The 24061-nt window shown below is 43.1% G+C and overlaps 1 protein-coding gene across 11 annotated transcripts in view; it reads right to left on the reverse strand.

Moving 5' to 3' along the window:
* The window catches only part of Npas3 (neuronal PAS domain protein 3), an 846664-nt gene that overhangs the window by 46678 nt on the left and 775925 nt on the right, over positions 1–24061 (reverse strand). For all 11 annotated transcript variants that reach the window (XM_042260622.2, XM_042260619.2, XM_042260617.2 and 8 more), the window contains one exon: positions 22833–22951. In XM_042260622.2, coding sequence (XP_042116556.1) covers positions 22833–22951 — 119 coding nt within the window. The remainder of the gene's footprint in view (positions 1–22832; positions 22952–24061) is intronic.

Genomic DNA, 24061 nt, shown 5'->3' on the forward strand with positions numbered 1-24061 from the left:
CACCCCCAGTCAGCAGCAGAAAGAAGTGAATGAACGCATGCTTAGAACTCAGCTCGATTTCTCTCTTCTTAGCTAGTCCAGGGCCCAGAACCTGGGAACAGTGAAACCTGAAACCATGTTCAGGCTGGGTTTCCCCACAGCAGTTGAGGCGATGAAGACAATTCCTCACAGACACGTGCACAGGCTAACCTGATCTAGATGATCGCTCATCGAGACTCCCCCCACCCCCAAGTTTATTCTAGGTTGTATCAATTTGCCAAAACAGGACTATCGAATGGCTGAAAGAAATAAGGCGGGCAATTCAGGATGTGAAAATTGAACCAAATAAAGAGATAGAAATAGTACGTAAAATCGAAACTGAAATGAAGCTGGGAATGAAAAATTCAGTAATTTTAATAAAAAGCCAAGCAGAAGGCCTCACCAACAGAATGGAGCATGAAGAAGACAGACTACTGGGGCTTGAGGATGAAGTAGAGGAATCGGGTCATTCAGTTAAAGAAAGTGGTGAAATTTTAAAAACCCATGTGAATGGAATAGTCAGGAACTTTGAAACACCAAAGAAAAGTCAAATCTATAAATTGTGGGCATAAAAAGATAAGAATTCCAGATCAAAAGCTTTTAAAACAAACAAACAAACAAACAAACAAACAAACATGTCTCTTGACATTATATTCGTTTTCAGTAACCTCATTTTAACATAGACTATTGAAATCTCAAATTTGGATGTCTTGATGGAGGTCTCTCATCCCTGTTTTCTTTTGGTGCTGGGATTGAACCCAGGGTCTTGCATTGACTGAGTATGCACTCTATATTGAGTTACCCTCATTTTTACATCTTTATCCCCCCCCCCTTTTTTTAACTAAGCAGAACAGAACAGGAGCCATAGTGATCCCCATCCCTTGCATAACCCTGGGAGCAGCCACGGGACCTTTCTGAGCCCTAGTTTCCCACATGTCATCTTTTCATTCTTATCTTTAGAAGCACTGAAAGAACCAAAAGGGGTGATGAAATTTAGTACCTCCTTGACAGCACAGCACCATGTGGTATAAAGTGCTATCGACGACCTCACTGGGAGCAACATCTTGATCACTTTTGGGATGTAACTCAGATCACTTAGCTTGTCATGGGAAGCCTTCCGATAACTGAGCCTCCGACTTCACAGCCTGTTCATCTGCCATGCTTTCCTCCTGAATCTGTCTGTGTTCACCTTCTCCATCTCATCTCCATTCCCTTGTTTCTATTACCTTTCAGGGGTGCCTTCTTCGTTCCTTTCCATTGGCAGAAATAACACGTATTCACTAAGTTCTATCAAGTCCCGGTTCCCCTTGGTCACTCAAGCCCAAAGCTCCCCCTCTCCACTGCATTCCTACTGCCATCCCCCCTCTCACTGAATCAGTGCCAGCCACCTTCTCTCAGAGCCCGTTTTCTCCTGGTACCTCTGACTGTCTTCCTCCTTGGGGGCACAGAATGCGTCTGATTTCTCTGTCTACCTCACCAGCTCAAGACTGCAAGTAGGAGGCTGAGGCTGAGATCCTCTGATTCTATTGCAGGGGGATTCACAAGTTCTTAATTTTATTTCTTCCCATCCTCACCATCCTCACTTTGGCCTCTGAGTCAGGGAGAATGGCTATTAGTACCTCCAGTCCAGAAATAAGAAGCCGGAGGCTAAGAGATGGAGTGTGGGGTCGTGACTGCACAGTTGAAATCGCGGTCAGACATCCCTCCGCTTTGGTGCTCCTGTTTACCGTCTACTGTGTCTTCTGCCAGGCTCTGTTTCTATTTTGATCCATCTGTGCACCCTAAAACTGCTCAGCCATCCTGTGAATTCAGACACCTTTCAAGATGGATTTTACCTTAAACATTTATATTAGTAAGACTCTTCCTGGCAAGTAGTTATTCTTTGAACACAATTGAGTACTTTAAGAAGCCAAGTTATCAGAACTAGAGAAAATACCAGGCCATGGATCATACAGAAGGTATATTTGCCTCACCTTGGGCACGAAGAGAATACTGTTACCATGTCTACCTCTAGGCACCTAGTGTCTCCATAGCATTACCTTAAGACTCTAATAAGAGATCACTCCATCTCCAGAACAAAGAGGAATGGATATGGGCTTCAATCATTAATCAATAAAATATCAAACTCAGAGCTGCATAATATTAACAGTAATCTTTATCAAGAACTACTCAATCTCTAACCAAAGTAAGAATCAATGGAAAGGAACCTTAGGTAGCTCATGGTGGCCACTAGGTCTGTGGCACAGTCTCTTTACATCAACTTTGACTCACGGTCACTTCAACTAATCCTTCACTTGGAGCACACACAGACTGTACCGTGGCACACAGCCATGGTGGAAACTTCTGTCTCTGTTCATGCTTTTACTTCGTCAGCATGCTTCCTACCTTTGCTGCATTCAGAAATGGATAATCTGGAAGCTTCTATTAATGATCCTTTTCCCCCTTCATATACACAAAAATAAACGCCCCAAGACCAGAAACATCACAAAGAAGAGATACATTTTTATTGCTGCACATAGGTTAATCCAGTACCTTACAGAAATGCTGAAATCCTAGGACTTTATAGTTAGAATCTAATAAAGACAATATTAGATGGTCACTCCATAGTCACTTGGAGTTCACAGAATATTTTCACTCTAATGTTATACATTAATATCATAGTAACTTTATGATGCTTGAAGCAACAGAGTCAGGCTAAAAGCATCCCTAAGGTCAAAGACATACCAAGAGAAACTGGGACTCAAACCTAACTTGCTACTAACAAGACCAAATCAGCCATAATGACAAAGACAAAATTTCTTAATTATCTAACATACACACAAAAGCTACACTATACATGGCAATTATGTATTGTGATCATTAATTTCAGCTTTTAATTTATAGGTAGTTTGATAATTTCTTTGGTGGCTCTGCTGGGGTGAAGCAGTTAATATTCATACTGCCACCAGCTATTGAGTTTAGGTTACAATGATGTGGGAATCAACTTTGGTTCAAATATTTTGCTACTCAATTAATGGTCAATTTTTATGCAACTCACCAAGTGACCCTGTGGTCATCTTAATTGGTCATAAATATGCCTACTGAATTGCCTAGTTATTTCAGAAAGACATATAACCATGCTTCTCTTTGTCCATAGGCGGATTTTATATCTTTGCCCTGACCCCCAGAAGACAACCCAAAGGGTTCCTGAAGTTCATCGGCATTTCAGTTCTCTTAATCATTCTAATTTTCTAAATGACATGTTCAAATTTCAACTTGGTCACTGGCAGTAGCAGATTGAACTGAGTTGGAGGTGGCCTGTGTGCCATGGCATTCTGTACCGCCCTGAGGCTCAGTACGAAACAAGCTCCCTAGGAATAGATCTAAAATGAGTCTTTCAAGGCTCATTATTTTCCCTTACAAAGTAGGATTTAAGGCAGGACCTTGTGGCTCTCTTTATCGCCACACCACTTGCCTTCCTCATGCTGTGGTCATGGAGCAAGACCAAGGAGACCTAGGAGGGAGACTGATCTCCAATACCATTGTCAGTAACGAGTGACTCATGGATGAAGTCTTCTTCAGAAATGGAGAGCTCTCCTATGGATGTGGCACTCTGCCTGTGTGGTCCAGTGTCTTCCCCACCACTAATGATAGCTTCCCTGTGTAGCCAACTCTTTGTGCTCATCTCTAAAGGCTTTCCTGTTGTAGCCATGATTTCTTCAGTGAGACAAGACATGACAATCTCCTCAATGAGAGATGCTCATGTTTCAAAGAGGTCCCCAATGGCTCATTCTGTCTGCCCTACTTCACAGTAGTCAGATAACACATCCTCTCTAGACCTTTCAGCTCTCCAGTTCAATGATGTAATAGAGGAATAGGGAAAAGAATATGATGAGACTCTCAGAAGAAGCTGTGGTATGTGTCTTTGGGGTGAAAGGGGGCACTGATGCTGCTCAGTAATTGTCTGAAATGGATTGTCTACTTGTGTCTCTGTCTTTTATAAATTCAGTGGGATGGAAGATGCTGATTCCAGACCTGACATGAAATGTTGCTAATCTGCGTGTCTACACAGCCATGACCTCCCTCTGCCACTTCCAACTTCATGAAGCCAGCACTTTGGGCTTGGCCCTAGCCCCAATCTAAGCCTGCTGGAGTTGGGAGGGAGCTGGGCAAGAATGGAATGAACACTTTTGTGGCTTATCTGGTAGGTGGAGTATGACTTGAATGCCATCTTTCCCCCATGTTCTCCCCCCCTTTTTGCTGTGAAGACCCCCCCCCCTGCACTCTATCTCCACTGGTGTTTATAAGCCCAAATTACACCCTGTCATTCCTCCATCCACTGCCCTTTTCCTTAGCACTCACTTTTAAAGAACAACAGGAAAATCCCTCCAGTATGAGATGGTGCTGCTTTCATGAAATACACGCTGCTGTGGCTCCCTCTATTCTAGATGTGTCCTTGAGTCTGTGTCCTCCCAGTCCTCTCATTTCTACACAGGTTCAGGGATCAGCTTCTGTAGGGTTACTGATTTTCTTCTTTACAAATGTCTGAATGGAGGATTGACTGGTTTACCTCAACCCCGTGGGAACCTCCTGTGTCTGAGAGTCCATTCACCCTGGGCATGGGACACTTGAGGTCAAGCATCTCTAAAGTGCATGCTCATCAGCTTTCCCCTTCTAACACACATATCCGAGATGCAGTTTATAAAGCTGCAGGCTTATTTTGGCTCTCAGTTCTAGGGTTCCCAGTCCAGTGCAGGAGTGGTTGGCTCTGTTGCTTTGGGACTGTCACGGCACATCCTGGTGGGACTACATGACAAGACGTAAAAGACCAAGGAGGGACCCAAGGTCATACACTCCTCTTGAGTGCCATGCCATCAATAACCTAAAAGCCACCCACTCAGCCCCATCTTTTAAAAGTTCAGCTACCTCCCAATAGCATTATCCTGGGAACTAAGCCTGTAATATACCAGCTTTGGGGTTCCATTTAAGATCCAAACAGTAGCATCTAGGAATGGAACTCTCTTTCTGGATTCATGGACATCTGATGGTGAGAGAGTAGAAGACAAGAGGGAACAATTGTGGGAAGGAACAATAAGTCATTTCTTTTCCCCAAGAAATATTCTCACCGTGTTTGCTGTTGTAGTTGTTGAAGCCAGATCAAGGAACCTGTGGATGTTGCTGGACATATGCCTTCTTGCTTTGTAGGGTACTGGCTACATGATCTGATAAAAAGCAGCAACTGAATGAGCCTCACGATTTGTATTTTCACAGCCATGAAGAGCACTGGCTACCCCCTCCTTCTCTTCTCCCTACCCTGCTCTTGGCTCTGGAAGGTTCATTACTTACAGTTACTGCAGAATCAATCTGGACTGGCCAAAATCAGTGATGGAATTTATAGCATAATAAATGCCCTGCCACACCAATATAGTCACACATGAAAGGCTTGGGGGTGCTCTTTTGAACAATCTTTCCACATCATGGAGAATACTTAAAAAAAAAATCAATTTCACAGAAGCATCCTAAGCATATTTTGAGAAGTACAAGCCTGACAGCAACAGAGCTGGTTTCCCCCAAGGCAGATGTTATTGTAGAAAAAAAACAATATTATTGATAAAGAAAAAAAATCTTAGCATATTGGAATTTGGAAGGGAAATTATACACATCTTTATTGTTCATATCAGTCTGGTTAAGCTCCATTTTTTCTAGCCTCTGTTATATTCCCCTTTCTCTGTAAAGGTTTTGTTTGTTTGTTTTTGTAAAAAAAAAAAAAAGTTGTAATACTTCCTAAAGCACACTACCAAACTTTTTAATATGAAAAACCAGCCCTACCCAAGTTGGCTCCTAAAAGCAGGCAGAGCCAGAAGTACACTCAAAGGATAATGTAGACTACAGGTTCAGTTATGCCCCTTTTTAAAACTCTGCATGTGGGCTGAAGAGATGGCTCAGTGGTTAAGAGCACCTGTTGCTCTTGTAGAGGACCTGGGTTCAGTTCCCAGTACCCCAGTGGTGGCTCACAACCACTGAAATCCAGCTTCTGGGGGTCTGATGCCATCTTCCGTCCTCTATGGCTACTAGGCATGCATATCATGCAACATATATACACGCAGGCAAAACACTCTTGCACATAAATAATTCTCAAAAAAGGAACCAACGCTGAAAGTTGAAAGAGCGCACTGGTGTCTTGTCTTGTGTGCAAACCCCGCTTTGCAGCGGCCTGGTGCACAGTAGAACTGCAGCATGAAATGCTGAAAACAAAATCCAAAGACAGATGATAGGCCGTCCTCCCCAAAACTCCATTTCATATTATGCATGTGATTGCTAATAGGCAAGCGCTAAAAACCATTTTCCTCGACAGAGAAGGGCTGATAAATTGTAAACATGAAGTTACACTGTGGTCGTGCCAATGATCCAAAGCTCGTCTGCGAGTCTGGTCCCAGCAAAGTTGACCTCTTACAACCGTATCAAGATTTATGAATGAGGTTGTCTATAAAGTGAGTGAAGATAACCCATAATTCTTGTTTGTTTGTTGTGCATCAGCTCTGTGTTGTTTTAGCACATACAAAGAAACCACATCCCCCCCCAAACCCATTTGTGTCCAGTTCATTTTTCCAGCCTCTGAATATGGTAATGAGAAGGAGCCAGGAACTACTAGGGATGCAGTCCCCCTACGGTCCTGGGAGCTGACTTATGTTGAAATTTCTACTCGTAGGAAGCTTTTTCAGGGTTTGAGATTGCACTCTATGAAGTCAGGCTAGCTTTGTAATAAGAGTAGAAGCATTTGTGAGTAACTGCGAACACTAATTATGTAGAGAAGAAAAAGACATTTGAAAGAGAAAAATAATATCAGTCAGAAAAAAGCAACTCAGGTGATGTGTAACATAAAGAATAGGGAGACACACATCTCTTCAAAGAAACTCTCAGAAGTTAATAATTATTTTTTTTCATGGCATACCTAGGGTGGTAGTGCTGTGGGATGGTCATATTATTCTGATTGATCAATAAATAAAACACTGATTGGCCAGTGGCTAGGCAGGAAGTATAGGCGTTACTAACAGAGAGGAGAAAAGAAAGAACAGGAAGGTGGAAGGAGTCATTGCCAGCCGCCGCCATGACAAGCAGCATGTGAAGATGCGGTAAGCCATGAGCCACGTGGCAAGGTATAGATTTATGGAAATGGATTAATTTAAGCTATAAGAACAGTTAGCAAGAAGCCTGCCACGGCCATACAGTTTGTAAGCAATATAAGTCTCTGTGTTTACTTGGTTGGGTCTGAGCGGCTGTGGGACTGGTGGGTGACAGAGACTTGTCCTGACTGTGGGCAAGACAGGAAAACTCTAGCTACAGTGGTAGTACATGATGATACCCTGGCACTCAAGAAGTTGAGGCAGGAAGCTCATGGGTTCAATGCCAGCCTCGATTACATTGTGAGACCCTATCTGAAAAAAAAAGAGTGATTATATATTCAATTCCAGAAAAGACAATTTTATTTTCTGGAGAGGAGAGTGAAAGGATAGAAATTTGCTCATATTGAAAATCTGACAGCCATAGGTTATGTCTGCTTTTTAGAGATCCAACAATATTGGATGTTTGTGGGTATAAAACTCCTATTTTATTCCACCAGTTGCTTTACACTGGAGAGCAGTGTAATTGCTGATGAGCTGTAACTGATATGACATGCACAGATTTCACAGGGACAAAGGGACTGGGTGTCAGGTGACACAGTTGAAAGCCCAGGGCTTTACTGCATCCAAAGGCATCTCCTAGAGCCAGACCCCCAGTGCGCTCGGAATAAGAGCTCTGACTGGGGTCGAGCTCTGACTTACTGTTCTGATTCATTTTGTAACCTAAGACTTCAGTGTGGAAGGGGTTTTTGTTAATTTGCTTTTGCTTCGACTCTATGAAGATCATATTCCTCCTTTCAGAATGTCTATTTATATGAGCAATTTGAGAAAATTCCTGTATGCATATTGATAGGATGGTAAAAAAAAAAAGGACCAATGACGTGAGAAATTTCTAAAAGGAATTTCCCAGTGACTTACTTAAATTTACATCCTTAGTCTCTTGTCCCATAGGCAAAGAAAAACCATCCTTGTTCCAGAATTATGTGCCTCCCCCCCTTTTTTTTTATAATGAATCCAAGACATTTTGTTAACATGAGCTATACCTAATTTCTTTTTTTTTTTTTTTTTTTTAATATTTATTTATTTATTATTTATACAGAAGAGGGCACCAGATCTCATTACAGATGGTTGTGAGCCACCATGTGGGTGCTGGGAATTGAACTCAGGACCTCTGGAAGAGCAGTCAGTGCTCTTAACCTCTGAGCCATCTCTCCAGCCCCGCTATACCTAATTTCTATTCTTGTTACTCTGAACACTGTGTGAAACCAGGGCTCCTAGTCTTGTCCACATTTGCTGAGATATCTTCTCTGAGATATCTTCTCTCCCCATTCACCTCCAATGAGATGGTTTCATGACCCACTTGCCAGAGCACCACAGTTCTTTCTCCAAAGTGCATTTGAATCTCTCGTTAATTTGCCAGCACTGACCTGTGTCATGTTTCCTTGCCCAACATCTCTTCCGGGTGACCTTGTCCAAGAAGAGCTGGCTAAAATGATACTCTGTTTGAGACTGGTTTAGTCCATTACTCCATCCTATGTGGCACATATCACAATTGCCTCATAATCCTTTCTTTGTGGATCTGTCTAAGTATAGCCTCTGTTCTCTGGACCAAGGACTTGGTTTTATTCATCAGTTGTCTTCCTAACGTCAGCACAGTATGTAATACACACAAGAACACAATCAGTACTGACCACATGACTGAGCAAAATCAATTGCTAAATACTTTGAAAGTCAGGTGATGTCGAAGGAGGAAAATGAGATCATTCTTGGTGACACTGGGGTTCTCTTTTGCTTTCTTTGGTTCTTAGAAACAGATAAGGCTTATTTTCAAAATGTTTTCAGTATGTACATGTAAAGCTTTGGGGGGCTACATTCTAGAACTAGTTGCAACAATTAAAATTAGTGATTTCATACCACTCTGCAGAGAGCTGAAGTAGATAAGCTCTGGGGTCAGCATATGCCTTGTTCAGCTTTCTTTAAGGCACAGGGAGTAATAAAGCTTTCCATTTTATCTTCAGTGAAATGATGTTGCTGAAATATCACCTCATTTTTTATGCCAGGGATGATTTCTTCTTACCTCCGTGATGTCAAAAGGGAATTACTCTTATTAGAATGACAGATTACTAATGATGCTGTATGAAAGAAAGAAGAAATGGCTGGAATCATTGTAATCCAAACAGCCAACATACCCCTTCTTGACTGAGCATCACGGCTTGATACTTTGAGCAGAGTCTCTGCAGTATCACAGCTGTGTGGAAATTATTCTAAGCAGGAAGTAAATCAAAAGCAGGTGCCCATGAATTTTCCTTCACAGGGTACCATGCTTTAAAAGTTTTTAGAACTGGATGGCATGATTAGGAGGTGTGATCACTGAATGCAAAATGGAGAGGAGTCTCTGGGGACTACACTGTCTCACCGGCTCACCTCCACTGAGATTTTTCTCAAAAGGTGGGACTACTCTGGGGTTGGGGATGATGAGACAAGAGGTCTCTCCAGACTAAGTCATCTTTTAGCACTTTGGAATAGTGACAGTGTAGTTGGTGGGTCTGAGTTCCACTCGCCCTTTCTCATATTGAGTACTACCTGTCTATCCAGGCTACTTCTGAGTATTGTTTTCAGCATGTTGGGACTGCAACAGTCTTTAAATGCCCAAGGATCTGTAAGTGCCAGGTATCACTACTACTTTTGTGACTTAAAGCTCAAATCCACAGAAAATAACATCCTTCCATCATATCTAGGTGTTTGGGATGCAGACACTAGAAGTCTTGGGTAAACTGTATCCTCTTCTAGGTCCTTCTCTTGTATGAGAGAAAATATACATTTTACAGGGAGGGAGAGTGGTAGTTTATTAATAATTTAAGTCAAGGATATCAACGTTAGGCCCACCATGGTGGTGCATGCCTTTAATCCCAACACTTGGGAGACAGAGGCAGGCTGATCTCTGTGAGTTCAATGCCAGCCTGGTCTACAGAGTGAATTCCAGGACAGCCAGAATGACATAATGAGACCCTATCTCAAAAACCAACAAAAATCAAGATTTTCTAGTTCAGTAATCTCTTCCTTCAAGAGCCTTAGCATTTTTGTTGTTAATTCCACTTAATCACTAAATGTTTTCACATGAATCAATACCTCTAGATTCTAGGCAGATTTAAAGTTTCAGGTTCTTTCAACTGGAAACTTAAAATGGTTTCAGACAGTGTTGGTATAAGTATCCATCAGTCATCTAATTCCTCAAAATCCAAGGGGGAGGAAGTGATATTGTGTGAATATTGCTGGTACAAAGACAGGGTTGAGTATGTGTTTTGATATGTTAGTGAAGACATTTGTCATTTTTCTTAGAATTGGACAAGAGAGGATCCCACTCAAATCAGCATTTTATTTTTTCCCTCCATCCCTTAGGATGGAGAGTGACTTCTCTGAGTCTGAGTCATTTCAGTTCAATCTCTCTGAGGACAAGGTTCACAAGTTCACTGAGCCATTCCTAATGATTAGAAGCCTCCAAAGACCTTTGCCCACCTTACAGCATTGATTTGGTTAAAGTTCTGGAATATTTTTGGTTCATTAACTACACTTTTACTACAAAGCCATACAACACATTAGATTTCAGCTTCCTCCTTTTCAGACATCAGGGCTGCTTCTCTGGAGGCAGGCCCTCTTCCATGCTATCCAGAATGTCCCAAAGGGGCCGCACCCCTAATGTACAGAGGAGACTACCCAAGAGAGTCTTAACCACCACTGACTAGTGAGCATCAAAGGGAAGTCCTACTATTTAACTTTTGAAAATAAAGAACTGGGAAGCAAGAATTATTAGGAAGCCTGCCTGCCATCTCAGAGGAACAAAGAGCTGGGGGTGTGAGATGTGCAGAATTTTCTAACTTGCCCCATTAGATATGCTTCTATTAAGCCACTCTGTGTTCATGACTTCTACAAGGACTCAAGAGTTTGAAGGACATTTGGTAAGGGGCTGTTGAGGAGTGTTAATGTATTCACAACTACCAAGTAACAATCAAGTATCTCTTGATCATGCTTCTAGAGCTCTAGCCATAAGAATTGGGTACAAGTGGGGTTTAAGTTAAATACATGTTAATTTTTAACAACCAAATACGATAGTATGAAAAAAAAAATACCTGTCACAGAGTGTGCCAGCCATTAGCATAGCCATTTAAAAAGCAAAAGAAAATGTCAACTTAAACTCATCAGGGTCTGGAAAGTTAAAAAAGTTATATATTCATGGGAAACATATTCTCAACTCTAAGTCCCGTCTAAAGAACTGGTATCCCTCTTGAATATGGTCCCAGAGGGATGAGAACAGTTCACAATGATGATTCTTCTGCTTAAGAAAGAGTCTTACTACCCAAAGAACTCGGTAAGGAAGTTTCCCTTTTAGAATGATGGTGGAGATGGGAAAGGTGATTGGTCCCACGTTCCCCAGGGAGGCAGTATATGAAAAGACCTGAAGGCCAGGATTCCAGCTCCTTTCTTCTACTTGGAATGAGCAAACAGAATCTCCCTGGAGGTGCAGCAGGGTTTAGGCCACAGTGGTAGTTGCCTACCCTTGAGAGTTCAATTTATGATATGCAGAGGCTCTAATCAAACTCGGAACCTTGTTCACTGCAGATCCTAGAAGTCCCATTTATTCCAGAGATCAACAGCATCAAATTAGCCCTGCCTCTACTACATTTCTTACATTAAAGGGGCGTATTAGTCTTGCCATGACGCTAAATCAATTCCCAAGAAAACCATTTGGTATGTGCTTCTTTTGTTAAAGGGATAGATGACGTATTTCAGTCATTTTTTTTGTCCCTTATAATCAAATCAATATTCAGGACACTAAAGCGAAGAGAAATTTCCCAGAAATAAATGCATTTTCTATATTCTGGAGAAATCATTTATTATTCTGGAGCTCATACAACTTCCAGGAGATAATCTGAAGAGGTACGGAAGAGCTGCTGTCTGGTCGTCACAGGTGTGCATGCAGAGGTGGAGGAGTTAAGGTTTTAGGTGGTCTGGACTGTCAAACTCTCAGTGTGGTTCCCGGATGGGAAACGTCACCTATGGACTTGTGCCAGATACTCCCGGGGACCAGGAGTCATGGTAGGCACTTCCCTGTCATGCTTTTGTTTTATTTTACAGCAGCCTCACAAAGGAGGTTCTAGTGCCATTTCCTCTTCAAGTCGTCAAAGAATCCACTTAGAGTCGTGGACACAGGACAAAGTCCAAATCCTTGGTCACCTAATGTCACAGCACTGGGCTTAATCACGTGCATTGGGGAGGTTTTGAGGTACTAAGTGTCACATGGAGTAATTTATCTTTAAGCCCTTAAAATGTGCAGAGTTAAGAAAAAAAAACCTATTATTTCAGGCCATTGGATCACGAGATTTTTTTTTTTCCTAGAGAAGCAGGGATTGTGGGGCAACGTGGATGTGTTTAAGGCTCTCAGCACACTGAAGTGTTGGCCTGAAAGATGATGAATAGTCCAAGTGTTTCCTTTCTACTTCTCAAGTCCACTTAGAAACTAATTCTCTGAGCCACCATCTACAAAAGGGACAATTATACAAACACATCTGAGAGACTGAGAGTCCAGTGATGAAACCTTTATAATTTTTGAAGAGTATTAAAGACATCTTTTATAGAAAAGGTGATTTTGTTTTTCATCAGGGATGTCATTTTTAAAGTGACCACCACTTTCGTTATTTGTATTACCAAACACTAGAAACCACAGAGAAGACACAACATTAGCTAAAGAGGGGCTATAATCACTCCCCTACCTTCCTTCTTTTGTATATAGTCAAAATGAGGACCTGTAGTTGAGTGGCATATTTGGGTTGCAGTCAACGACATGCTTAGATACACCACAGAATGGCTAGTGGTTAGGTTGTATGTCTGGTTGGTAAAATAGGTTAGCATGAGTGCTGGCAGAAATTCCACATGCCAAGCTGCACTATTGCCATGCCTTTGGTAATGGGAAATACATGCTTTTAGATCAGAAACAATGCCAGCTAGATTTAAAAGGACACTGGAAACCATGTTGTAATGGACAATTGTGCAGAGGTGAGCAGAGACTAAAATGAGTTAGAAATCTTGGATTTTATTGGTTCTCTGCTCTCTTTGCATTTTTTTCACCACAGTAACCTCTGGCTCTGGAAATTTTTTTCTTCTTCAATTTATTCTGGTGTCGGTGTTGATTGAAAGGCAATAAATGCATAGTCTTAGAAAGTCTGACTAGATTGACAGAATTTTTGGTCTCTCTGAAAATTCATCTATTGATTTGACAAGATAGTCCCATTTTGCACAGCTTGGATGCTGTAGTCATCATTTCAGGGCAACATGGAGCTGAAGCAAAAGATTCAGCAGAAGTATTAATACGTCCAGACTTTGTCTCTGAACTTAGACTGAGAGAAACTTCTGGATGGTGTCTAGGATTGTCCATACTTGTCAGGAGAAAGAGTAAAATTTTTCCTTTTTCTTCTCTCTCTCTCTCTCTCTCTCTCTCTCTCTCTCTCTCTCTCTCTCTCTCTCTCTCTCTCTCTCTCTCTCTCTCTCTGAGACAGGGTGTCCTGTGTAACAGCCCTAACTGTCCTGGAACTCACTTTGTAGATGAGGCTGGCCTCACCATAGAGATCCACCTGCCTCTGCCTGCTGAATGCTGGGATTAAAGGCGTGCGTCACCACCGGCCAGCTGAAAGAGCAACTTTCAACTCATGGATGTTCTCTGAAATTTCTAGTGAAAAGCTGCAGCCACACTGCGCCCTCCGCTCAGTGCTGGGCACACCTCCATACAACACTTCTCTCTGAATGTAGTTAACTTCGTGGGCAAGGACAGAGCCAGCTTCCTATGATAACATTTTGTATATTCTTTGTACTTTCTGAAAAGTCATAGAACTGTGCCATAAGTCAGAGTGCTAGCAAATATTCTAATAATTAGAAATGGAGCCCCTAAATGTTGAGAGAGAGAGAGAGAGAGAGAGAGAGAGAGAGAGAGAGAGAGAGAGAGAGAGAGAGAGAGAGAGAGAGAGAAAAGTTGGGTTGGTGGGATCCTGGAGGAGCCGGGGATTGAGGGAGGGGATAAATATGATCAAAATATATTGCATGAAATTAAAAAAACTGCAGAAAACACTCCTCAAAGATTGTTTAATAGAATGGTGATCACCACAGGCTGACATGAAATCACAGTGAATGAGATGCTAATATGTGTCTATAATTTTCTGAATAGAATCCTGAATAGTTGAGGAACTAGTGTCTAAAGGAATATTGTACACTCGGATTTGAGCAATGCATTAAGAAAGATTCACCATATCCTCGAGACAAAACAGAGAAATGGGAGCCAGATCATGGTACAGTCATTTGGGTTCATAGCTGTTGAAAGGGTCGCTCTAAATCAGCGGTTCTCAACCTTCCTAATGCTGTGACCCTTTGATACAGTTCCTCTGTTGTGGTAACCCCCAACCATAAAATTATTTCCATTGCTACTTCATAACTGTAATTTGCTACTGCTATGAATCATAATGTAAATATCTGTGTTTTCCGATGGTCTTTGGCATCCCCTGTGGAAGGGTCATTTGAGTCTCAAAGGGACCTCGACCCACAGGCTCTAAATGATGAGAACCACTGCTATAAATGATGCTCCTATCAGATTAGCAAACTGGATGGCTAATCTTGATTGTCAACTTGACCGGACTCAGAATCACCCAGGAGGTTGGGGCAGCTCTCTTGGTGTGTCTGAGAGTGTTTCCAGCGATGATGAGTGGGAGGCAACCTAGGTGTAGGTGGTACCATCCCCTAGGCTGGTGGCACAGATGAACAAAAAGGACAGTGAGGGGAAAGCCAGTGGCCATTGGCATTCCCCTTCTCTGCTCCCTGGCCCACTGCGGTGTGACCTCAGCTGCTCTGCCATGCCATCTCTGCTTGTGCTGGATAGGTTTATGTCGACTTGACACAAGCTAAAGTCATTTGAAAGGAGGGAACCTCAGCCAAGGAAATGCCTCCATAAGATCGGGCTGTAGGCAAGCTTGCGGGGCATTTTCTTAATTAGTGATCAATGGGGGAGGGCCCAGCCCACTGTGGGTGGTCCCATCCCTGGACTGGTGGTCCTGGGTTCTATAATAAAGCAAGCTGAGCAAGCCATGAGGAGCAAGTCAGTAAGCAGCACCTTTCCATGGCCTCTGCATCAGCTCCTGTCTCCAGTTTCCTGCCCTATGTGAGTTTCTCTCCTGGCTTTTTTCAGTGTTAACTATGATGTGGAAGTGTAAGCCAAATGAACCTTTTCTTCCCCAAGTTTCTCTGGTGTCATGATGTTCATCACAGCTAAGATACTTCCATAATGGACCGAAGCATCTAAAATCATAAACCAAAGGAAATTCTTTTCTATAAATTCTCTATGTAATTTGGCCAAAGCAAAAGAGAAGTCACCTTTGGTATGGTATAGTGCACAGTCCTGTAGTTCACTCACATTTCAAAAGGAGGGAAAGCATGCAATTTAATTCAGAAAATATTTACCGAATAACAGCTTGATGTAGCCAACTATGCTCGGGAAGAAAGGAGGACATGGCCGTACCCAGCACTCCCCACGGTGGATTAGAAAGGAGAGGGCATTTGATTCAGAAGACCTAGACATGTCTCTCAACTCCTCCTTTTATCCTTGCATATTTCTGTGTCTCAGTTTTACTTGCCTTCAAAATTGGGAAAACAGGAGCAATTGCCTAAAAGAAGTATTATGATATTCATTGAAAATTAGAGGAAAATTCTTCATAAATGGCAAAAAAAAAAATGCTTCACTGAGCTGGAGTGATTTGATTTGTAGGAAAAACATTAACTTATGTACTGCTTCACTTTACAGATAAGGAAACTGAGGCACGGAAAAGCACACCTGATGCCACCGTAGCTCAGAGGAGGAGGGGTTTTTCGTCCATGCAGTAGGAGGAATGAAAAAGGAGTCATGCGTGTGGTGACATGGTGGTGAAGGATTTTCTAGGCAGCCAAGAAGCATTTTAGGAAAAGAAAACTGCATGGTGAAAACCATAGCACCGGACGATGCAAATGCATTTCAGGAACAGTAAGGGGTCTGGGCTAGCTAGAAGATCTGTGGAAAGAGTTCCAGGAAGGAAGGCTTGACGAGGTAGTAGGGGGAAGCTAGAGTCAATTTCCTGCGTACCCTGGCACCGTGAGCAGTTAATGACACAGCAACAGAGAAGCAAATGGGCTCTGAGGACGTGGGAGATCTCGGAACAGAGTGCAGGAGAAGCAGGGAGAACTACGGTCTCACGGCACATCTGGTAAAGAGGCATTCAGGTTGGGGTGGAAACGGAAGCAGGAAGATCTACCCAAGTCCAGCGTGCACTGGCCTGAGTGGGGATGATGGAAAAGATGAGTGGCTCAGTGTTATGGACCTTACTGAAGAATTAACCCGAGAACCAAAGTTCCAAATGACAGAGACAGCTAGTTCTCTGCCAGCACGCGGGCATCCTGAAACTCATTGATAGAGACATCCCATCAAGACTCAGTGTGTACATGAAGAACCTTCCACTTTTAAACTTGGTTGTGATTTTATATTGAGCATTCTCTTGACGTCTACCTAAGTAAACAGGAAAGAGGGACCAGGTGCCATGGAAAATAATTCTCTTTACATTGTTTCTGACATTTATTTATTTACCCAGGCCATCAGGTTTGTTTGCAAGCAACTTTGCCTACTGAACCATCTCCCTAGTCATTAATAGTTTAAGTATATATCTAAAAATGCCTTTGCAAGGATCTTTTTAGATGATGGGCCTTATTACCCACGTGAGGATGTTGGAATGGGAAGCATGGTTCTGCCCCTCTGCATCTAAGAGCTGTTGCTTTTGGATGCAGGACTTCAGTGTTTTCTAATACGAGGTAGGTGAATGAGAGGGAGAGGTGAGGGGGAAGTAGAGAGTGAGTATGATACTGATAAAACATCTTCTGGAAGATGTAATAACATTCTTTTTAGTAAGTTCTGAAGGTGGCTTCATATTAAATGGGATTTTGTAACTTGAGATGAGTGGATAAACCCTAAGAATTCAAGAACCTATAGATGCAAATTGAATTTACTGTGGGAAAGGCTCCATAGGCTTCTTCTTCCCCCCAACCCCCTCCCGAGACAGGGTTTCTCTGTGTAGCTTTGCACCTTTACTGGAACTCACTCTGTAGACCAGGTGGGCCTTGAACTCAGAGATCCACCTGCCTCTGCCTCCCCAGTGCTGGAATTAAAGGAGTGCGCCACCACTGCCCAGCTCCCATAGGCTTCTTTAAAGAGTTCCATGACGTCCAAATGAAATACTCCACTGTGAAAACTACATGAGTTTATTCATGCCATGGGACAGATGCTACTAGGAACTTTCAGAAACGAACGAGAGAAATCTGTATTTTAAAAGACACTTAGGCATGTACTTAGAGAAGGCAAGGTTTTCTTTAGGTAAATTTTGCACCTCAACTTCATGCTTTTGCCACTATACATTCAAGACTAGAAGTTTGTGAAATGGAAGTCATCGGCAATCCCAATAAACCAACGAATTTGCCAGTTGTTTTCTGTCTGTTTTTTTTTATTTATTTATTTTTTTTTTATATCTTAAGGATGGTCTTCCAGTCATTTAGTTCAACACTTTGGTACCCAAATCATCCCAGATGAGGCTTGTTGGATTTAAAAAAAATCCTCTGAGTTCCCCCAGCATCCCTTAGTGATTTCTGAGTACACGCCATGGCAGGAATTCAGTCTCCTGCAGATCCCCCCCCCTCCCCCCGTGAAGACTCAAAGACACTGTTAGCACAAACGGGACAGGGATCCCTCTCTCTGTCTGTCTGTTTGCCAGAAGAGAGGCTGCTCTTCTCTGCTGTTAGAGTTAGGACACTCTAACGTGTGGGGATAAATATTCCAGACATGACAGAGGCGCTGGTGGGCATGCAAGGAAGCTATCCTCCAAAGACAGGAGCTGAGTAGGCGACCCAATTACCGTTCCTTCCCACAATTTCCCTGATTACATAGCTCCTTTTGCCCCATGTGCTCTACCTAGTAAGTTCCCCCAGACATAGACCTAATCAAGAAGGCCAGATAGTGATGGAAGGCAATTTAAATGAGAGCCGTGTTACACTAAGATATTCAGCCAACAATGAGGCGGGAACAACAGGGAGACCCCTAAGGCATGAAAAGTGGCTGGACCAGATAACACGCTGCTGTGGATTTCAAAGTGGACGGGGACAAGAAAGAACAAAACTTCATTAAGAGCAATTCCCTGAGGTCCAGGGCGTGGCCAGGGAAGCCCCCACCGCTGATGCTGCACTCCATTCTTCACTCGGGGCAGAATGGGCACTTCGTGGCTAGAACTCTTGGTTATGGGGTCCAGGTTATGACGTCCAGAGAAGGGTCCAGGCCCTTCTCTGAAATGCTTGGGGCCAAAAGCATTTTAGATTTCAGAATTTTTCATATTTTAAAATATTTGCATACATGCCAAGATATTTTGGGGATGGGCCCGAAGTTTAAACACAAAACTCATTTGTTTTTCATATATACCATGTGCACAAAGCCTCAAAGGTAGTTTTATGGATTATTTTTAGTACCGCCTCTGCTTTGACTCTGACCTGGCAGAGGAGGTCAGGTGTGGAATTTTCCATGGTGGCATTGTGGTTAAATGCTGTAGACTCTGGAGTTCCAGCTCAGGGAATGCATGTATGTGACGTATATGTATATGTATATGTATATGTATATGTATATGTATATGTATATGTATATGTATATGTATATGTATACGTATATGATCCTGTATGTGATCAGGATGAGAATATGGGAAAGGAAGATAGTCTCTGTAGCTCCTGAAAGGAACAGGACTCAACCACACCCCGGTACATCAGAGCAGCAGGGCACTGTTAGGCACACCAGGAAGGTCTCAGGCAGGAAGTTCTCCTTCTGAAAATACAAATGATCATATATTGAGGCCCATCCTATCACACTGAGCCCTTCTTGGGACTCCGTTCTTTGAAGTGAGTCAGAAGGGTTGACAGGGCAGTTCTGGAGCTTGATTGCCCGGCTCTGCTTCGGATTCCCCAGCAGCTCTTTGAGAGCTGCCCAGACCTGGGGAAGTAGTTCACTCAGGAAAGGGGTCGCCACCTGCACCCCGGGCATAACAATGTGCAGACTGCACATGGGGGACTTTAAAATGATGCTCTTTTGCGGACTACTAAGTATAAAGTGTTAGGCCTGGTTCCGTGCACGCAGTCAGCATGCAGTCAGTGCTCCTCTTGTTACTGTGAATGTTGTCCTGACGACGGCAAGAGATGAAGTCTAACAGGAAGTTAGAAAGGTCCATAGTCCAAGGTCACGGAAAAAAAATGAAGAAATAGAATGACCTAGACAGACGTTTGTGGGGAAAACCGACATACATGCGATGATAATAAATTAGAAAGAATATTGGAAGTGCAGAGAAATTATCATCGCCTTTCCTTTTTATTTTCTGTTTATTGTGTGGTGGTGGGTGATTACCGGTTTTATTGGAATGTTTTATAAGCTGCTAGATTTACTTACTGAGAACGGGCAGATACACAGGGATGCTGTTCAGCTGTGTCCTGTCACAGGCTCTCATCGGGTCTTCCCCTAACTTTCAGACAATGTTAATTAATGAGGAACATTTGTTTCAGAGAAGGGGAAAGGCCGGGCCTGCTGGGTGATTCATCTTCCTGGGGAATGGAGGATGAAAGGGTTGTGGGTAGCAGTTCTGAGGGGGGGGGGTGCACAGCATGGGGTAGAGAAGTTTCTGGAGACAGACTTCCTGACAGGTGTGTCGCCGTGATATGGACACTAACATTTCATGAATTGACAGGTTCTAGAACCACTCTTAAATGCTTGCCAACTCTTTCTTGTTCAAGGCTGTGCTTCTGAAATTTTCTCTCCCTTTTTATAGTAAGGACTCTTTAATCCTTCATGTTCTTTTACCCCCACCCCTTTCCCTCCACATACATGCTAATCCCTTCTCCTCTATGACTCTCAGGTGACATGCCACCTACTTGGGAGAGCCTCCAGTGACCTATCCTATCTAAACTGACCTCTGGCTCTCACAGTTCCTCACCTCACTCTGCATAGTATAGCCTGGTAAAGGTATGGGGTATGGAGTCAGACTTCCCAAGTCCAAAGCTTTCTGTCTTCAATGTGTGACCTCGGGTAGGCTAATTTATTTTCCCATGCTTGGCTTCTTTGTGTCTAGAAAATGGGAACAGTCCAAACACTCTCCTCTAGGACGGTTGTGCAAGCTAATCACGCCCAGCCTCGCAGGCTCCAAGATGATGGCTGCTGTTCCTTCAGTTTGCATCCCTCACGGAATCGCTGCTTTATTGCACCTCGCTATCATCCTCTCCCTCGCTATCATCCTCTCTCTGCTCTGGAGTGCAAGCACTGTGAAAGCAAGGACTCTGTGTTGTTGGATGCTGGGATTTTAGACTCTAAAACAAGTCCCATACCGGGAGCTCAGACGTCTTTGCTGAACAGATGATGTGCACAAGCCTAATTTCAGGTCAGGCAGCAAGAGCAGCTTTACTGAGGCACCAGAACGGCCAATCACAACCTAACTAGACTATTTATCCTTATGATTGTTGTAGCCATACATCCCAGTTTTTTTTTTTTTTTTTTTTTTTTTTTTTTTTTTTTACAGGTCAAATATCCAAAGAGCTTTGTAAGCTAGAGTTCGTAGTATGAAATAATTTTTTTCTTTGAGACAGGGTTTCTCAGTGTACCTTTGGTGCCTTTCCTGGATTTCACTTTGTAGACCAGGCTGGCCTCAAACTCACAGAGCTCCACCTGGCTCTGCCTCCTGAGTGCTGGGATTAAAGGTGTGTGCCACCACCGCCCGGAAAAAAAGTGAAATTACCCAATGATAATGAGTTATACTAACTTTTGCTTTCCACTGTGATATACCCCCTACTAACTAGCAGAAACAAGAAAGGATGCTTACAGACAGAAAAGTAAGAGTTCAAAAGGAAACCCCAGGACTTCCAAATCTGGAGTGCGGAGAATGACCCTTACTAGTACTTAAATAATATCTCACATCTGTAGTCTACTTAGGGAATCCAAATGAGCTAATGTTCACACTTAATAAGGAGTAAATGCGCACTGTTCACTAAGACAGGAAAGCACAGAACACCCCCAAGACTAGGTCTATCTTCCTTCCCTGCAGTTCACGGACGTATAGTAATTGTCTTTAGAGGAAACTACTGCAGGAACTGGCCAGTTGCTCCCTCTCTGCTTTACACCCTGCTAAAAGGTCAAGGTTGCTTCTCCTTTCAGCCTGCAGGACAGCTCAGCTAAAGGTCGTCCTTGGAAGGAGTTGCCGCCTCCTTTCTTTTTCTTAAAACATTTTTTTTTCCCCTTAAAGAATTAATGTCAACGAAAGTGTGCGCCTCTGACTTTATCGAGCTGCTGGCGTTTTTGATGACTTACATAAAGGTTTTAAGCCCTGTCAGTAATGGTTGTTAGCACCTCCAACAATGCTACTGTCACCCTACCAAAGAGAGCCGGCTGAAGCTTGAAGGTCTCAGCCCGGAGCAGGTCGGGCTGGCACACTGATGCTACGTTTTGTTTGTGTTTGCCTGCCTATGTCCAATAAATGCCGTCTAAGAGAACGGTTAGTGTCGTAAAACTGTACGATTCGGGTTTCCAAAGGCATTTCATAAATTTCCTAGGTCTTAATTTTTATGTTGCTATAGTAACTAGAATGTTGGGCTTTCTTGCGATTAGAAGGCTTTTTATAATCCTTAACCTTAAAATGATGATAATGTAGATTAGGACTCCAGACTTGATCTCTTCTTTCGAGGAATATATATGCCTTATAGTTTTAAATATGAGCATTCTGTGGATGTTAATGTATGACTAATGTCCAGGAATTGTAATTTCAAAATGAAGGAGTCTAAGATTCAATCTGATGTGTGTGTGTGTGTGTGTGTGTGTGTGTGTGTGTGTGTGTGTGTTAACCAGAGGTTGTTGTCCAGTATCTTTCTCAACTGTTTTTCATCTTATTTTTTGAGGTAGTCTCTTACTGAACCTGGAGCTTGACGAGTCTACTGACTGTGCCAGCTGGGGCTGGCGGGCAAGCCCTGGGGAAGTCTCCTGCCTTTGCTTGTCAGGGCTGGCCGGCAAGCCGAGGGATCCTCTTGTCTCGACCTCCTCAGTGCCACTCAGCCTGGCTCGTTGCGTGGGTGCTAGCAATCCAAACTTAGGGTCCTCACGCTTGTACAGCAATCGCTCCACCATCTCCCCTCCCCCAACTTGTTTTTTGTTTTATTACCGACATGTACGAGTCTAGGTGATCACGTTATGGACTGGGACAGTTCTTTCAGAGAAAGGGGTTGTTTTAAGGGGAACACGAGAGAAGGGGGATTCTCACAGCAGCCATTCTAGAACATTTCCCTTCAGGATTGAGAGGAGTCTGGCTCACCATTTCCACCACTTCGAATCTCTAGCAGGTGCTGAAGTACTTGGCATATTAATAACTAGTAGTTTTCGGAAAAGACATGAGCTTGGGGCATTTGGTGCTCCAGCAATGTCTGAAGTGATAAGGAGGAGGCATAAAGATCTCTCTGCTGAGACAGAAAAATGGCTAGGGAGCTTATGCTGTGGAATACTCAAGGTCCCGTGTGTTAATTATACGCACCCAAAGCAGTTGGAAAACTCAGTGTAAATTGCCTGGGATTGGATGTGTCCCGTCCCGAAGCCCGGCTTACCTTATATCCTGATGACTTGATGTGTACTCCGCGTTTGGTCAGAGTGGATTTCATTCGGATGAAAAAGGACCGCTCAAGGGTGTTGTCGGTGGTTAGCAGACTGGGGCTGGTTGTCTCCACTGAGGAACAGAAAAACACATACACACACGGGATTTAGATCTCTACACAGCCCCTCACAGGCTCAGGTGCAACCCTTGAGTTCACTAAAAATAAATGACTGATGGGTGCTAAGAGTGCAGTAATCAATTTACCTCATTTAGGAAATGTTTACTTTGCAGAAAATAAAAAAGAAAAATTAAGGTGCCGAAAGGAACTCCTTTCCAGTTTCTACAAGAGCTTTTTGGGTCTTTTAATTTGCTGCAGCTCCCTAAGTGGGGCCTAATCGTAAGTAGTTGGAGCTTCCTGTGGGGGTTGGTGGGTGTGCATAGACAGATGTGCTTGAAAGGGAAGGGCCCAAGTGCTGACGGGATGAACTGAGGGTAGGCATGAACTGAGGGTAGGCAGAGATGCTGTGGCAACAGGTACACAGGTCCTGCTCTTTGTTCTCCCTGCACCCTCCAGTTGCATGCAGCCTTCTTAACCGGCTCCAGATGGAGGCATGAGAATGGGGTGTACAGGCCGAGAGGAAGAAAACTACCCAAATATCAAATTCTCATTCCCATCACAATGGCTCATCACCCCAGCCGTCAGCCAAACAACAGAGTCTGTTTTCCTATCTCTCTGATTTTATTTATTTTAATTTTTAATTGGGTGTGTCTGTGTCCATGTGGGGCTAGGTGCATGAGTGCAGATGCCTACAGAGGCCAGAAGAGGGCGCTCGATCTCCTCTGGGCTGGAGTTTCAGGCAGTTGGTTTTGAGATGCCAGCTGTGGATGCTGGGCAGTGAACCTGGGTCCTCTGCAGGAGCAATACTTGGTTCCTAACTGCTGAGGTATCTATGTGGTCTCTCTACTTCTCCACTTCTAATACAAGATATTTCTTCTCGTAATCAAAGTAGTTATTCTTTCCAATTATATGCTTTTAGACTGAATAGAATATGGTTTTACCCGTGTAACTCAAGTGGTGATTGGCCATCCAACTGATCTAAGACCTTTATGCAAGCAGGCCAGAGGGCAATGTAAGTCAATTTTCTCTTATAACAAGTGTTGACGAGATTTTATAAATTGATTTTCTTTTCCTGTAAATAAATTGAATTTGGGGATTTTATACTAATAGGTATTTTTTTTTTT

This window comes from Peromyscus maniculatus, chromosome 14 (genome assembly GCF_049852395.1).
Source record: "Peromyscus maniculatus bairdii isolate BWxNUB_F1_BW_parent chromosome 14, HU_Pman_BW_mat_3.1, whole genome shotgun sequence".
In the NCBI taxonomy this organism is placed as follows: domain Eukaryota; kingdom Metazoa; phylum Chordata; class Mammalia; order Rodentia; family Cricetidae; genus Peromyscus; species Peromyscus maniculatus.